The sequence below is a fragment of the Talpa europaea genome (assembly GCF_964194135.1).
Source record: "Talpa europaea genome assembly, chromosome: 3".
Taxonomy (NCBI): Eukaryota; Metazoa; Chordata; class Mammalia; order Eulipotyphla; family Talpidae; genus Talpa; species Talpa europaea.
Genome location: NC_140069.1, coordinates 111,411,683 through 111,429,142, shown reverse-complemented (window position 1 = coordinate 111,429,142; position 17,460 = coordinate 111,411,683). Strand labels below are relative to the sequence as shown.

Here is a 17,460-nt window from a genome sequence, read left to right as displayed (position 1 = left end):
GCTGCGGGCAGCTTCGCAACCCAGCGCTCAACTGCTGCTCCACCAGGGAGGCCCCAGCATTGAATGGTTTTAAGTAGAGGTGGGACAGGTGGAATTTGTGTTTTAGAAAGATGATTTTGGTTGCTGAGTAAAGACTGGAAGACAGGAAACAGAGGAGGCAGGAAAACCAATGAAGAAGACTATGATCAAAATTGAAGAGAAAAAATAGAGACCTGAACTAAAAACAATTAAAAAGATGAAGAGATCTTTACATACTCACCATACCAGAAGTCCTCACGTTATCAGGTGGTTCAGAGGCCCACTGCTGTGGCTTTCATTCACATATTATTGTTTAATCTCCTTTCCTGGATCTAACATTTACAAAATTACTTCAGTGTCCTCATCTGTAAATAAAGATACCTAACTCAAAGAGATTTCATTTTGTTTTTCAGTGTTAAATGAGATAATGCTTGGGAAATTTTGCTACTAAGCATTATATGTGCTTATGAATATAAAATATTTTTGTTATTTCTCCCCAAATCCTTCCTTGACCTCACCTTCCCACAAATATTTTGGAAATATAACTATGAACATATAATTTAGAAACTAGCAGAATGTTAGTCTACTCATTCAATGTCATCCCTCAATAACACATCAGTCTGATTTTATCTAGAAAATAATTTTACAAAATCAGGAGTTGAGATAATGACCTGTGTGCTTCATATTAACTTTTCCTAGGGAAAGCTACATCTTTAATTTTGACATTTTAAAAATCCAGTTTGGACTCTAGAGGGTGGGACAGAGAGCCCACAATTCAAAATAGAGATTTAGAGGTCAAAGTTGAGGGCCACATAAGACTATTCATAGACCTTGAAACCTAATGGAGGTTGCTAGTCTGAATTTTGAATCCTTTTTGTATTGGCAATCACAGTTAGCTTGCCATTTTCTCCATTTCAACCAGAATATCTATAAACTATTATCCTCTGCCTGTTCCATCATTGTATGGTAGAAACAGATAACTCAAACCTTTAGTTTCTCGGGCCACAGATAGATGGGGATTGTGTGCAAGGAAGGTATCACATTTGATAATATACCAACAGTTTCAGGCACACCAGATTCAGAACACAGATAAAATTTGGGACTACTGAGCTGATGTTGCGATAGGACTGGACTTTTGGAGACCTGGAGATAGGGTGTTTTTGCGTCTGGAAGAATGTGAATCTTTGGGAGCAAGAGGATAGATTGTAGTTCCCAAAATACGCCCCTGCTCAAACTTCCAGAATTTGAAAATGCTGTCATGTGGCAAAAGGAACTTTGCAGAGAGGTTCCAGGTCAACAACGGACCCAAGAGTCAATTGCTGACATTGAATATGGAAGGTCAGCAGGACCACAAAGAACAGAATCCTCCCAATTACCTGAAGGAGCTTGAAAGAAGATTGTTCCCTTGAGCGCAGGTAGTTGAAGTATGTTGATGTTAGTCTTTTGAGATCCTAAGCGGAGAATTTGGTTGGGACATGTTGTACCTGGACTTCTGATTAATGGAAATCCTGAGATAATAAATTTGAGTTGGTTTAAATTACTTTAAAAAAACATGTAAAATAGGAAGCCATTTCCCCCCTAAATAAATTGAATTCATGGAATAAACTGCAAGGATCATCCTGTTTGGGACAGGTATTTACCTTTTTCTTTTTTTCAGGTTGGAGATTGAGAATGCAATTTCGTTTTCCTCTTCCTGGCAACCTCTGAACCACAGAGAAGAAATCAACTATAATTTGGAAACTTTCTGAATACCCTAACTAATTGATATAAACAAACAGACATTCTAGCTGAGAGACCATTATTTATCAGTTTTTCCAGGTACCACTCCTTATTTAACTTCAGATCTTTTCAGATGTTTTGGAGTATTTTTTAGTGGGCTCATTTTGCCTATTTCTGTTTATTCTAATCTCTCTGCCTTGTTCTGTGCTTTCCTTTATGTACTAAAGTCACTTAGGCTGCTATAACAAAATATCATAGACTGGGTGACTTATCCAACAAACACTGACTTCTCACAGCTCTGGAAGCTAGGAAGTTCAAGATCAAAGAGCTGGTTGACTCATTCCTGGTAACAACCCTCTTCCTGTGTTGCAGATGGAGCCCTTCTTGCTGTATCTTATTTGTCTTTTTTTGTTTAATAATTTCTTTCCTTTCTATATACCGCTGATCATTGCTACATCACTGTAGCTCCTCTGAACCAGTGACTTCATTGCTATCCAGAAGTCTCAAAATTCATAATTAAAAGTAACTTTCACAACATTCCAAATATTTCAAATACATTGTAAAAGCTACATCCTTACTGTATTTTATGTTGTATAAGGTAAAATGAAGATTTGGAATTTTGCAATGAAAATGTAAACATACTCTCAAACATAATGCAAATTTATTTAGCCAGAAAATTTAATGGCATTGTTAGAATTTCTACACCCCATGAAGCACATGATCAAGTGACTGGCATATAGTTTTGAATAAATAGATGGGTGACTACTTTTGTTCCCAATGAATAACAGGCAAGAATTTCCTATTTGCTATAGCTGCTTTTCTACTTTCTCTAGATTTATGATTCAATATGTAACTAAAGAAGAGTTTCGATGGATTAAATACACTAAAAATTTTCCTGTATTATGAGTGAATACAGTTTGAAACATGTATAAACATTAATGACCTTGTTACATTATAAAGTTGTCCTAAACACTATCCTGGAATGCTGCCAAATTCAACCTCTAAAACATTGCAACTATTTACCAATAAAATAAAACTTGCTTTGAAAACAATTCTCAAAAGATTCATTTAACCCTAAATCTCATTTAAATAACCTCCCAAAATCTTACAAATAGCAGAATTCAGATGCAATAAGATAGAAGTTGCAACATACAAAATCATGACCATTCTACTAGTAGCCTTTTTAGAAGCATTCAAGTTCTCTCTCTCTCACCTGGATACAGCAGCTTTGAATTTCAGACTCTCCTCAATGAGAGGAACAGACTTTTTCTCCTTAATAATTAAGTCATTAATTTCCAAGGAAAGAGAATTGAATTCTTTACTAACTTCTAAACAACAACAAAAACTGAGCTAGCCTACACCATTACACATTTACATATAGGTTTGGCATAGCATGAAACATGAATTTGATTGACAAAAAACTTAGAAAGCACTCCTTGGACAGCACTTAAGGGTTTAGCAAATATTTATTTCTTTTTCATCTAAGTTGAACCAAGTAGAAATTGTATATAATGTATAGACAAACTATGCAGTGCATAGTGGCATATCCATGTGATAGTCAAAGAGACACATTGTCATTAGTCTTTGTAGCTTGCTACCAGATAATAATAAGTCTCATGGCTTATAATTGGTGAAAAAAAATATGGCACATGCCATTATGAACCCAGGCAAGCAAATGAAGTCATACAAAGATACCCCTGTATAGTTCTCTAGCTCATCACTAAGCCACTTAAACACAAACAGAACACATTCAATTCATAATAAAAGCCAAAATACAATGCCATCTTCTGAAGGAAAATAAGGTGAAATAAACATAGCAACTTAAGTAACTCACTACAATCAAAGAGTGTTTTTTGAAAATCTATTATTTATATCTGATTCAAATGCAACAGTTGTTGGCCTGAAAAATGAGCATTGCTTTTGAGAACATAATTCAATATGATACTCTGTTTTAAGAAAAAGATCATCAACTCCTATTGTCATCACTGCAACACTTTATCCTGGAGAAAGATCCCCTATGCAATGCCAAGTGATTTTCTTACATATTTCACAGGCTAGGGAATGTCATAAGATGATCCATTTCTAAGGACAACAGCTGCTTTGTTTGCTTCGTGCTTAACATCAACACTTAAAATGATTTATTGTATTTCACAAATCTTACAAATGTTCATAAACACTATGAAGATTTACAAAACCCTACACCCTATAGGAAATATTAGACACTTGAAAAAAAATCCTTGGTATTTAACAAATTTTGGGAAGGGAAAAATCTCTAAAATATATATGGAATTGCCACTTACTAAACAGGCAAAGTCTTTGTTTCCTTTCTTCTAGTTCTCATTAGAGTTCATTTCTATTTTCAATCCCTGTTTCCCCAAGTTGATAGCTATATACTGAAATATGCAGTAATAAATACAAAAGAAAAAAAATTAGCAACGAGGAACGGTAGACATGAAAGAGACCTCACAAATCTTGGAAGTAAAACCCTAAATTGTCGTTCTCTTTACTAACAAATCTGCATCTTTACCCCGCTGGGTGACAGGGTACTGAAAGAGGAGATGTGCGTTGTTCTGCATCGAGGATCATTCTATTTACAGGTCCTCCCCTTACAGAGAATAAGCTGGAAGAGGTCTGAAAACACAGACTGAAACTGCTTGGAGGTACTTCTTTAAAACTAGGACAGAGAGGTGATTTTGAGTCTCAGTCGTGTATTTCCAGAGGGCATGATTTCTCTCCCTCTTGAAGTGTAATGTCTGGGTAGAACGTAGACGGTGGGGGAGAAGTCTGAATTTTTCCTCATCTTGCAGGTAGGTGGCTAAGAATATACGATCATGTTCAAGAAAGAGGAAATAAATCTGACAAATTCATTTGTAATTTTCCAAGCCTATGCAGTTCTCAAGAAGATTCTAAGTTTGAATTCTAACCCTAGATGGACAAGACTGGGAATATAATTTTGTGGTATGTTTCAGATTCTCAAAGACAGAACAATGCTGGTTGTTGTTGGGTCTTCTGAGAGGCAATAGAGATTTATCTTAGATTGCATCACTGCTTGTGTATATGTGTGTGTGTGTGCCATGCAGGCACCTCCAGAGAGAAAGAGAAGATAAAAAATATATATATCTCATATGTATATGAAATGCAGGGCTTTCCCTGAATTGCAGGATTGAGTCCTCAAAATTTTATCAGGCTTCTTTCAAATCAGTAATTTAAAAGTCTTGGAGTAGGATTTCTTTTTCTAGGATCAGTTTTAGTATTTCATATCAACCTTATTTTCTAGTTAAGTCATTTCATTTTAGTTGACTATCTTGTAGTTTCATTTAATGTTTAAGGCTGACTCACGGTATTTTTGTCAGTCTTAATTTCTCTAGTTACTGCATTTTTCAGTTCACAAGTGACATCACTGCTATCATTGAATTAACTGTTTGCATGTGTTATTGAGAGTAAAATGATAACTACTCTGCCACATCTGTCTGACTTGAATTTGTAAATTCAAATACCAGAGAAAATTCTGCTCTTGCCTCTCTCGTTCTAATGGAGGAATATTTTCAGTAAATTGTGATTTACTGACTTATCTGTTGACTTTGATATATAAAATAGAAACTTTGTTCAGGGCTTTGTTCTGTGGTTATGGTTCTACTTCACATTGGTCAGGCTTTTCCCATATACTGTTACTTATCTTCCATACCTGCTGATTTAGTTTTGTGTTGGTGGGCAGCGATGACCCCTGGTGGATTCTTAGGAAAATAGCAAGTGAATTTTTCAGAGAATGTTAATTATGGTATTTGTGTATGCTTTAAACCCTTTGCTGCTTGATGGCTTACAGAATGAACTTTAAATTTTTTTAAGTTAAAATGCAAACTATTACAAATTATCATCACTTTAACTTAATTATATAACCTATAAACTAAGTTTTAAAACAGAAGTATTATTAAAATTAGCATTTAAATAAATATTCATAATTATTCTCATGTGTTATTTGCTTGCTTTTAATTTTTATTTAAAATTCTCAGTACAAAATTTCATGTTTTAAAAAGGCAAATGCATGATAAAACAGGAGAAGGAAAGACTTCAGGAAATAAATATCCTCAAAATAAAATCACTTAATATTTATAAGTGAAAAAGCAAGATAGCTCTGAACATTTTGGTAGATAAGTGAATTCTTGAAATTATTTTCCTATTTTTAACACAAGATAGAGGAATATTTGATATCTGAGATCAAGATGTTTTAATATTTTTTCATAAATAAAACATTATGTCTCTGAAATATATTTTAGATTTTAGGGAAGATTATTTAGGAAGCATAAAATTAAGTTTAGTAGAATTTCCATGGTGTAATGCCTTTATTTTTGGATTGTGAGGCAATAAATTATTCATCAACAGATTACATTCCTCCTCAAGTATGGCATAAGCACTAATGTAATTTTATTTCAGTAATTTTTTTCTGAAAATGGAGATGTATTTATTATGAAACTTCAAATCTTTACGAGACAAGTATCTGTAAAAATAAAAAGATGAGAATATAGTTTTCTACCACAAGAGGGCGGCAATTTTTTTTTTTTTTTTTTTTTTTTTTAGTTACAGTTTGACACTGATTATCAGAAGTTACCTTAACTCCATTCTTTCCATACGGAAGTGAAATTGGAAGAATATGTTTTCATCATGCAACAAATATAACTACTTACTGTGAATGTGGTTTATGGAATATTTTATGAAAGGCACAAACCTTAATGTAACCACAATTTTCCTTCATGGTTTAGAGTAATTATAACATACCTGCTTCATAAAACTCATAGGTTAGACAACACTAACACAATAATTCTTTAAAAGTAAAGACAGTCGAGAATATTAAAGTATCTGACATTCTGCATATTTTACATCATGGTGGAAAGGCAAACTCAGAGATTAAAGCATTTATATTTTATTTTTTTCTGTGATTCTTAAAATCTAATTTTTCTTCAATATTGCAGTAAATTTGTCTTCCAAGAGTAAAATAATAATTGACAGAGAAAAGCAGTCAATACTTAAAATTACCGCTATGGTCACTTTTGATAAATATAATGTGAAATCACTGAACAAAACACTTCTTCAAAAAAATTAATTTCATATGATTCTTAACCAGTCAAATGAGCATATAGAATAAATTATCGTAACACCTTTGTAGTCATTTCTGTATTACAGAAAGCTCTTTTAAGTAATGCAAAGGAGCTGGATGGTTTCTCTCTCTCTCTCTCTTTTTTAGGTTCCAAATATAAATTCTTCAGACGCAAGTAGTTTCACCCCATCAGGAGTCTAGTGTGTGCCTGGGCAGGCGATAATGCTCAGCTTTAGGTCGGAGCTTCTTTTCCTGTGGATTGGCATACTTCCACTTCGAGGGTGACATTTTCAGCTTTTTTCTCTTCTTATCTGTGCACCATACCTTCTCACAGTATTCTTCTACTCTCTGGAAGTTGCTATAGCCAATCAGCTGCAAGAATTCCTTGTACCATGGCTTTGCACCCTGTGGAATGCTGCTCTGCACAGGACAAGGCATCTTGTGAGGCCCATCCTCTTCGTAGTCTTTGTTAAACATTTCTTCCACTCTCTCCTCTTCCACCACCTCCAATGTGATTTTACGGACTATATGAACAAAACTATGCTCCACTGTCTGGCAAAAATAGATCCCAGCATCCATTTTGCGAACCCGTAGGAAGAGTAAACCGAGGTCCATCTTAACCACTCTGTCATCTGTCTTCACCTGTAAGAGCAAGAAAATTAATGACAGTGGAGTATTGCATAGGAGGAGAGAACATCACCTAAAGTAGACTTTAGACTTTGTGTCACTCAGCTCGTTTCCACAGGCCTCCAGGCCAGGCCTCTCAGCAGTCTCCTCTTTGCCATTAGCTTTCTCCATAAATTCACCATCTCTTATAAGCAACTGTGATCACATCACACCTCTGGCAATATTGACTGTTGTACAGTCTCCATTGTTTCTAACCTTGTGGCTGCATTTGACATAGATGGGCCTACCTCCTTAAGTCTTTTTTTTTGTTTCAGGACATTATTAACAATGTCCTGCTCTCTCCTTGCTTCTTTCTTGATTTCTCCTGCAGATTTTTCATTCCTTTCCAGGCACAATCCTCCTCATCTCATGTTTTATTTGTATCCATTTGATAACTCTCACATTTCTTTGTTTCAACCTCTTTCCCTAAGATGGTAGATCTTACCCATAGATGATCCACCATTTTGTCTTTCCTGTTAACTTTAAAACAGAGATTTACATGATCATTACCTATAATTCAGTTCTTTCCACTCAAACATTCCACTCACTTCAGTTCCTTTCCATTTACTAATTTCCCTATTTATTACATCATTATTCTTCTGTTCCCCCATCCTTGACTGTTAAAGATTTATATTTCTCTCTCATTGTTATGTCCTCATATGCAATCGTCACAAATTCCTATCAACATTTCGTCAGTGTTGAACCTCAGAAACATCAGTTCCCCTTCACTATTGTCACAATATTAGACTCCCATACCCCGATGACTGTTTTGAGCTTATCTCAAGCAGACTCCCCCCAATCTCCTTACTTTCTGTTCCTGCTTTCCTGCCCAGTTTGATGCTATTTCAAGACTGATGTGACTATCTACCTCAAGGGATTTCCTTGAGGCTGGTTCCTTTCCATTCTGAGAAAGGCTTAACTAAAGTCATCTCTTTATCAGGCCTCTTTTCCTCCCTGAGCACGCAACAATATTGACAAAGATATAACAGAAGTCCTTCAGTTCTTGTCTGTATTTTCCTTTTATTTCAACAAATGAAGATCAATGTGTGTTCTCGAAGAAATTTTTAGGCTGGTGGTATTTTTTTTCCTATGATAATCAATATAAATAAATATGCAATATTTGGGGGCCATATGGAAGATCAACCTCTTTGTTAGTATTTGTGTTTATCATAGATTCTGAACTATTTTCAAAGCTTTAATAGTTTCCAGCTGCTGAAAAGAACAAAGATGGATTTAATATGTTAATGGTATGTTCCAGTCAAATGAAAACCAAACAACATCACTATGTAGTAATGTACTAAAAAGTTTTGAAGTCACTTGAATAAAGTGTTGGGGGGATTGAGTCATCATATGGCACACATCACTGTGGGCAGATGTTTACACACACACACACACACACACACACACACACACACACAGTCATCTGGGTCCCATGATATGGCTATGCAGATACTTTTCATCAGTGGGAAAAAAAGCATCACATTATATAAAGAATTAAATGATGTATAGGTTTGTTTATACTTTATTGGTATATTTATTTTGGTTGGTATTTGAATAAAAACTATAAGCATAAGCATTTCTTAATTCAGTCTGCTGAATATGTAATAAAGGGCTTAATGTGAGTTATATTAGCAGTTAAAAAAATGTTTGGAGGGCAGGTAGTGGGGGCCACTTGTGAGACTTCCCCTTCACTAGCCCTATTCTGTCACCTAATTGCTCACTTCTGGATTTCACTCTGGTCTTATACTTCTTTCCTTCCATGTACTACCAATCCATTTTTTAAAACTTCTTACCAGGTTTAAGCTTTCACTTTTGATGAATACTTTATTTACAGTCCACAAAAATTTGTTTCTTTTTGTAACTCAGTAACATCCACATTTGTATTATATAAGCTGGTATTTATATTCCTCTTCAAATTATTGTACCATGCAGGGTTTTACCACTTTAGTCATATTATAAGCTTCATAAGGGGCACAGACCCTTTTTCTAATTATTCTTCATGTTCCACAGTAAGTGAAGTGCTCAGAACACAATGATAAATGAGAACACATTAACTTGTTCATAGTCTACAAGCATGCAAAGCACTAAGGTAGACCAGGGAGGATATATCCAAAAAGTATGCACATCTTGTAGATCAAGCCAATAATGATTTGGGTGGGGAGGGAGTAATTTCAGGAGGAGTTAGTAACTAATGAAAGAGGTCTGCACTTCACACACACATAGGAAAAGTAGCCCCAGGGCTTTGCCTTCACCTAAACAGAACCTGTATGCAAACATTCTGATAGATCTGATCCTTTGCTCTCTGCCTCCTTTATCTCCTGTGAGAGTGAATAACACATGAGAAAATACGAGAGTCATCTAGTCTACTTTCTGTATATAACAAGCAGTTTATGAAAGTATCTTAAAATAAAACAAAGAGCCCCCCCCCCCAACCCCCGTGACTCAGCGGGTTGAGCACAGTGCTGTGAAGCTGTCCGCAGCCTCTGCAGTGTGGGTTCGATTCCTGGCAGGCCAGGGAGCAACCCATATGGCGCGGCAGACCTCTCCTGTCTTGCCCGCTGCTCCCCTCAGTAGTGTCTTCGGTCCATCTGCCTGCTCTGCTCCCCACTCTGTCTCTGATGAATCTTCTCACCCCCTGCACCTCTGGCCTGTACTCCAGTTCTTGTATAAATTAAAAAAAAAAAAAAAAAAAACAACAGAGCAAAATGGACATAAACACAGAATTAAAAGGGCATTGAAAAAAAAATTTTTTTTAAATCAAGGCTGGTTATAAAAAGAAGTTATTTCTTTCATAATAAGAAGCCCAAATTTTAGAAATACTGTATTGTGTATATTAAGTCCAGATTGATTTAAAGATGTAGAAACAAGAAAATTGCAATGAGAATGGACCTATATAATGTATTTGCATGTTGGAGATGGTGCCTATCTCAGAATTCTGGTTTTCAATCCCTCCCAATCCCAATACTCAGATTATGGTGGACCCCAAATTCAGGAATGAGAGATTTTTTTAACACTCAGATCTAGACAGCTGTATATACTATGTAGGTTAAATCAGCCTGAGAGTTAAATCTATCTTCCATGGGCTATGAATACCAAAAATAAAAAATGACTTAGAAATTTGTATTTGAAGTTCTACCACAATGTGATCTTCCCACATTAGTTAACATGGGTCCCTTCAACATCATACCTTGATTACAGAATTGTTTTCATCTAGTTGTGCTTTTTCTATGTCTGCAGACCAGATTTCCTTGTTCAGGAGGATGGTACATATCATTTTATCAAATATTCTTATAGGCAGTCTATAAGATACTGAATTTCTTACTGAAAATGGCTTTAATATTCTGAGTTATAAAGATTGATTCAATGTGTTTCACGATGTAAAAAAAAAAAAAAAAAAAAAAAAAAAAGGGTAATTGAACCAAGAGCCCTGAACATCTGGTAGCTGCTTGGGAAGAGCAGTGGTTTCCATGTGTATCAACCATCTGTTTCAACACTTTTCATGGGAAAAGGACAGATATGGGGCTTGAATTGTTTTAATTCTGAATATTGAACAATGAAATCAGTTTAGTCAAGAAATAAAGATCGGCAATTTACACGTTTATTTGTTTGTTGAGCTGGTCTGCTTCAACAGAGAAAAAAAGGCTGGCTACAGAAAAGATATCAACTATGATAGCATAAAAAAAAAACCTTTTCCTTTATTAAAAACACTTCCCAATATAAACCTGATATATGACAGAGATGGTTAACTAGCAAAATTAGTGTTAACTGCTTAATGGATCACTTGGGGAAACATCCTATTATACAGAGAGCAAATAAAGTTTTATTTTTATTTCAGATTATTTCAAAATGTGGAAATCTTATTTCTAACACAAGATGAAGCCAAGAAGAAAGTAACTATGAGAACAAGACATCCACACCATATTGAAAAAAAGTGTTATACTTAAAACCCATTATAGTAAAGAAGAAATTTGAGACATTTATATCTAAGAGACAAAGATGTAAGGAAGTTCTTGAAAGTCAATAATAAGAGAATGAAAAAAGGGTATTCAAGTAGACAACTTAGAGAAGAAATCCAAATGTTCAGTAAGTTTGCAAGTTAATGGTCAACTTAGAAATGCAATTTTAAATAATGTACTATCTTACAGCCCGAAGAAAGGCAAAAAAAAAAAGAAAATATTAAGTATTGGTGAGGATGTGGGGAAACAGGAATCCATATGAATTGTGTTGAGTGTGTAGGTTGTACAGAAATCCTGGAATTACAGGATTAATTCAGAAAGGCAGTGATATACAGAAATGATATTAACAGATAATAAAGTAGAAATTTTCACTCAGATATAAAGGAATTATTTGCAGACATGATCACTAAATATGTGTCAATGGGAATTCAAGACACTCGTTGTCCAATCTCATGAAAATGAATCACTTAAAAGCAATGATCGCATGACCTGGGATGTCACATAGCAGTCAGAAACAATGAAATAGAGAAACAGAAATGGTGATAAACCACAGCAACATAATGTTGAGTTCTAAAAAGCAGCAGAATAAGATCTACAACACATTTCTTTTTATATCCCAGATATACTCAAAATATTATAAATTTGTTCAATATACAACAGTAATATTTCATTTATTCCAGTCATTTCAAGGAATAGGAGAAAGTAAGGAGGGAAGTAGAGAAAGGTGGCCCAGGAAAATAAAGTCAAAAAAGAAAGGAGATTTGTGTGAACTGGCTATGATAATGTTCCATAAACTAAGTAGTATGATTAAAAATGTTTTGCATATGAAATCAAAATGAGAATGAAAGTGTAAACAAAAAGAAGTAATCCAGTTGTTTATAATGATTATCTTAGTTCAGAAAGCAATAAGCTAAGTCTGTTTGCAAGATACATAATTATGATTTTAGAAATAATGCTGAAAAAAAAGTTTAGGGGGTTTCACTGAAAAGTTTCTTAGACAAAAATGTCTGGATGATCAGGATGAAGGGAAAATAAAGGACAGAGGGTGAAAGTAAAGATAATGTTTGAACTCAAAAATGCACATGATGAGGCACTGAACAACTATAATTAGAGTTCAAAGTCAACATTAAATGTTCCGATGACCAAAGGAGAGATGAAAGTATCATAAATAACAAGATCTAAATTATGTCTCTAAAACATATTTGTAAAATTATATCTTTCCTGCCACTGAAGTCTAAGAAAAATCTCTTCTATGCTGTCATAAAATGAGAGGGAAGTGTCCAAACAACAGCACCATAATAAGTACATTTTCTAAAGGTAATATCTCATGAAGGGCAGGGACAAGATGCACCAGTACAGCTCACTTTGAGCTATTCTAGGAGGCAAAAACAAAGTGGTTCAGACTTACAGTTCTATGTTATTATATCCTGATGCAGATGTGTGCTTTTTATGATCTCGAAGACTATTTAAATGATAATTTACACTTGAATTTGTATTTTTGAGCGTTTACTATGTGCCTAACACGGGGCTTGCTGCGTTACCATGTTGCTGCGTTGTTTAATCAGATGCCCAGAGTCAGATTGGTCTCAGAGGGATAAAACATTGATCCTTTTCTGATTCCACAGATTTAGGAAGGTATGTTTAATTTCCAAAGCTGTTCAATATTCTCTTGGAAACTGATACAAGAGAATTCTATCTAAAACTGCAGATTTATTTCTATTCTTGTGATCATGAAGCTGCTTTATAGTTCCCATTTTACAGAAGGAACTTTGTCATTGCAAAATAAAACAAAGAAGTTAATGAGCTATACTGCTACTTGCTCCAGATCTAAAATATACTGGACACATGTACATGCTATTCAAGGCTGAAAAATATAAATTCTGAATATTTACCTGTAAAGTGTTGTAAATATTTCAGAAAAGATGAGCATATTTTTTTAATAGACTGAAATAGAAATGTCAAAACTACTTAACAGATGTTTCAAATGAGGCAAAGAATTCAAGTACTTTACGTTATGAAAACAGAAGAAAATACAAAGAAATAATATTCATTTGGAACAAAACCTGATGTTTTCAGTACATATGTATAAAGACAAAAATGTAAACTTATGGTTGTCATTGATCCCTTAAACTTCCTGTCATAGATTAGAATTGGTGAATGTCAGGAAAATATTAATCATCTAACAAACAATATGGTGAAATAAAATGAGATTTTGCTTCATCTCCTAGTTTTGATGACATAACACTCATATAATTTGTGCACTTCCCTTTTTTGTTTTTACAAGACAAGCTGTCTCCATAATATATTGACTGATCAATATATTCATGTTTTCACTGAAATATGAAGTTAGTATGTATACAATGAACTAAAAGTTTTCTAAAATGAGCTGCTGATTGCTAAGTAAACTATACTCATTAGGTTTCTCAACAGTATTTAAAAGACTGATGAATTTATCCTACGTATACATGATCTGAAGGTCGAGTTGAGAAGTAAGAACTTTTGGTATAGAATCAAAAAGGAATTGAAAGTTAAATGAAATTTAAGTTTTGGAGGTAGGAAGTTAATTTATGATCTCCTGGATTTTCTATAATAACGAATGTTTGTGCATTATTTATATCTGTATACAGTTAGCTATTTTAAAGTGATATATATATATATTTTAGACACACAAACACACATTTTCCTTTAAATAAGGAAAGCACAGTGAGAAGATCGGCAAAGATCGATGGGAAATCAATCTTAGTTTATTCCATGCTTAACATGGAATTCTCACGCTGGTCATAGGCACCAGCTCCTTGCTTGCCTGCCTTATATCACCTTAGCATAGGCATGAAGAATTTTATGAATCTTGAGATTGGCCCCAAATTTCTCCACTGCAGATATATGTAAGCTTATTCAACTCTCTTCTAGAATTCAACTTCATTGACCATGTCTTTGGATAAACTTTAATTTAAATACACTTTGGATATACTTAAGTGCAGTAAAGGACTAAAGAATAAAGTCCGAAAGAATGCACTTCAAGAAACTGTTCATGTTGTGTGGTGTTACTGAAAACTCTCAGCAGTGAAATTTAGTGCTTATGACAAAGTCAGCATTTGTTGTTATTCATGAACCATTTTTTTTTTTTGAAAATACATAGTGATTTTTCAGTTATATTCATTTAATAAAGCTTCACTTGTGTATGTGTTTTGATTTGAGCCTTTACATCAGAGGTCAGCAAGCTTTCTGTAAAGAGCCATATAGCAAAAATTCTGGGCTTATACTCTCTGTTGCAGCTTCTCAACTTTGTAGCTGTGGCATGAAAAATAGCCATAAAAGCTACATCAACAAATGAGCAGGGCAGTTTTCAAGAAAAATTTTATCTGTGAAAGAGGTAAAGGGCCAGATTTGATCCTGGGCTGTAGTTAGTCAACTTCTGTTTTAAATCTTTCTCATGTTCAAAGGAGTATCCTATCTTCAGATTAAAAATCATATATTTCAAACTCAAAACATTCAAAATGAGTATTATACCCAAATGAGGAATTATTTACTAATCTTCTGAGTAGCTTAAAGAAACTATGGTTTTCTTTATCATGATAACTAAAAATTACACTGTGACAGTAAAATATTTAAATTTAACAAATATATTTAAATTTTACCTCATTTACTCAATTTTAAAATGTAGTGCTTACGAATTTTAGAGAAAGAAAAGTACGTAAAAACTTCAAAGGTATAAGCAAATGCCTTAAGGTCTCTGAATTTCTTTCTTTTCAGATATTACCTAGAATTAAAATTTTGCAACTGTTGGAGGACTATAAACTCAAGTATATGGAATTGTAGGAATTGAGAGTTCATAAACGAGGGCATACAACATAAGGGTGATTTATTTGTGTTTATAATTTTTGTTACAATAGTTTTGCAATCACAAAAAATAATTTATGCATCCTTCATGTAAGGAAGATTTGAACTGCTATTTCAATTCAGATTACATGTAGAAATACAGGTGGTCACTAAATTTAAGTAACTAGATGACATTTGGAACAACTAAATATGAACTCTGGGCATGAGATCACCTTATACACATGCATAAACTCTAATTTCTTTTCTTCTAATTCAAAGAACGGTGGTTTTCACTTTTCCTTCTTAGAATTTAGAATGCCCCAACTTTTGTAATTATATTATCTCCCATAAGCTCTTTATCTTGTTTTACTGATTAGCTGCACTTCCCTTTAACCTACAAACCTGACCAAGTCACTCTTAAGCCAAAAAAAAAAAAAAAAAGAAAAGTTCTTTTTACTCTTCTCCTTTTGTCAACCTCTCTTTTATCCAAACCTTTAGGAAGAGTACACTATACTAACTTACCAATACAACACAACTCCTTTTATCACTTTTATCACTAGATGGCTCCCAGCTAAACCATTCTACTGAACACATACAGACTGGGCACTTATTGTATGTATTTCTAAATGGATCTGTTAATTCATTACTTGATCTAATTCCTTTTCTGAGTTCTACTGTACCATGCTCTCCCGACTCTGTGGTTTCAACTTAAGCTATACTGCCTTAGAGGTACTTAGTATCTGTGCACTTTGCTTCAGGTACTTAATCTCATCTCTGTCATACACATTAACTATCTCAGAGAAATGTTTTTTTTTAAAGATTTATTTATTTATTTATACAAGAACTGGGGTACAGGCCAGATTCACGGGAGCGTGAGAGGATTCACCAGAGACACAGTGGGGAGCAGAACAGGCAGACTTTCGAAATACACTGCTGAGGGGAGCAGCTGGCAAGACAGGAGAGGTCTGCTACGCCATGTGGGACCCTTGCCGGCTGGCCAGGGATCGAACCGGTGCTGCAGAGGCTGAGGACAGCTTCATAGCACAGCGCTCAACCGCCTGTGCCACGAGGGGAGGACCAGAAATGTTATATTTTTAAGTAACTTATTACACATAAAGCGCTCAGAATAGCATAGGGTACCTACTAAGCACTAAATGAAGAGCTCAGTAATTATTACTTTTTTTCCTGATGATATTTAGCTCATCTTTAGAGTTCATCTTTTTTTTTTTTTTCTTATAGGTGGGCTTCCCCACTTGCTTCCAGTCTTCACAATCTTTTTACTGACTCATTCTCCAAGGAAAGCTACAGCAGTTGGAAATAATACTGCACTGTGACTAATTGAAAGCTAACTGAGCTCATTCAGACTGATTTCACAGACTATGTTATATTATGCAAGTAACTGATGTCTAGATGCTTCAATTTCTCTAGTATGAAGTGGGAGCAATAAAAGTATTTACTTTATAAGCCTATTCCAAGGATTAAAAGTATATACACACAGTCTTAGGACTGTGTCCAGCATAGAAAATGATATCTAAGTACTGACTGTTGCTATAATCTTACTTCTATTATCTCCAGGAATGTAATGACTATTTCTCTCCATTGGCTTTATAGTCCTGAATATTCATATATCAGAGGACCAGCTTCATTTGATTGCTTTACAGGAGGCTCCAATTCTACATGGTTAAAAACATACTTAACACATCTCTCCAAAACCTGCTATTCCTTCCCTGTATTTTTTGAATTGTGTTACGACACCATCATCCACATAGACAAACAAGAAAGGAACATGCAGATCATTTTCAATTACTTCTTTTTGATCTCAAATATAAATTCACTTAATGTTATCCCATAAAAACTAAAATATGTCTTCCCTCTTTTTTGATTTCCTACTCATTTCTGGACCTCCATTTCTCATCACACATCTACATATATTGTATTGTTTTTCATCTTCATCATATATGCTTGTACCATTCTGTCTCTTAGTTAACTTCTACTCAAATCTACTAAGACATAGTTCAAATGTCACCTCTGGTGCAAGAGTTAGTTTTTTGTTTGTTTCAACAGAACTTGTAATGAACACAATATATAACGATTATATCTATTTATATTCTTGTATTCACTACAAGCCTATAGTCTTCTAAAGGGCTAAGTTTCATTACCTGTTAATGTAGGCTCTCAGCAAGTATTTAT

At 34.4% G+C, this 17,460-nt stretch overlaps 1 protein-coding gene across 1 annotated transcript in view; it reads right to left on the bottom strand.

Annotated features, from left to right (window-relative positions):
- Positions 1-7,018: 7,018 nt before the first annotated feature.
- SEMA3E (semaphorin 3E) overlaps positions 7,019-17,460 on the bottom strand; it is a gene marked incomplete at both ends in the record, with an annotated part of 207,632 nt that continues 197,190 nt past the window's right edge. Inside the window, one exon of the mRNA XM_084230173.1 lies at positions 7,019-7,471. Coding sequence (XP_084086299.1) covers positions 7,019-7,471 — 453 coding nt within the window. The remainder of the gene's footprint in view (positions 7,472-17,460) is intronic.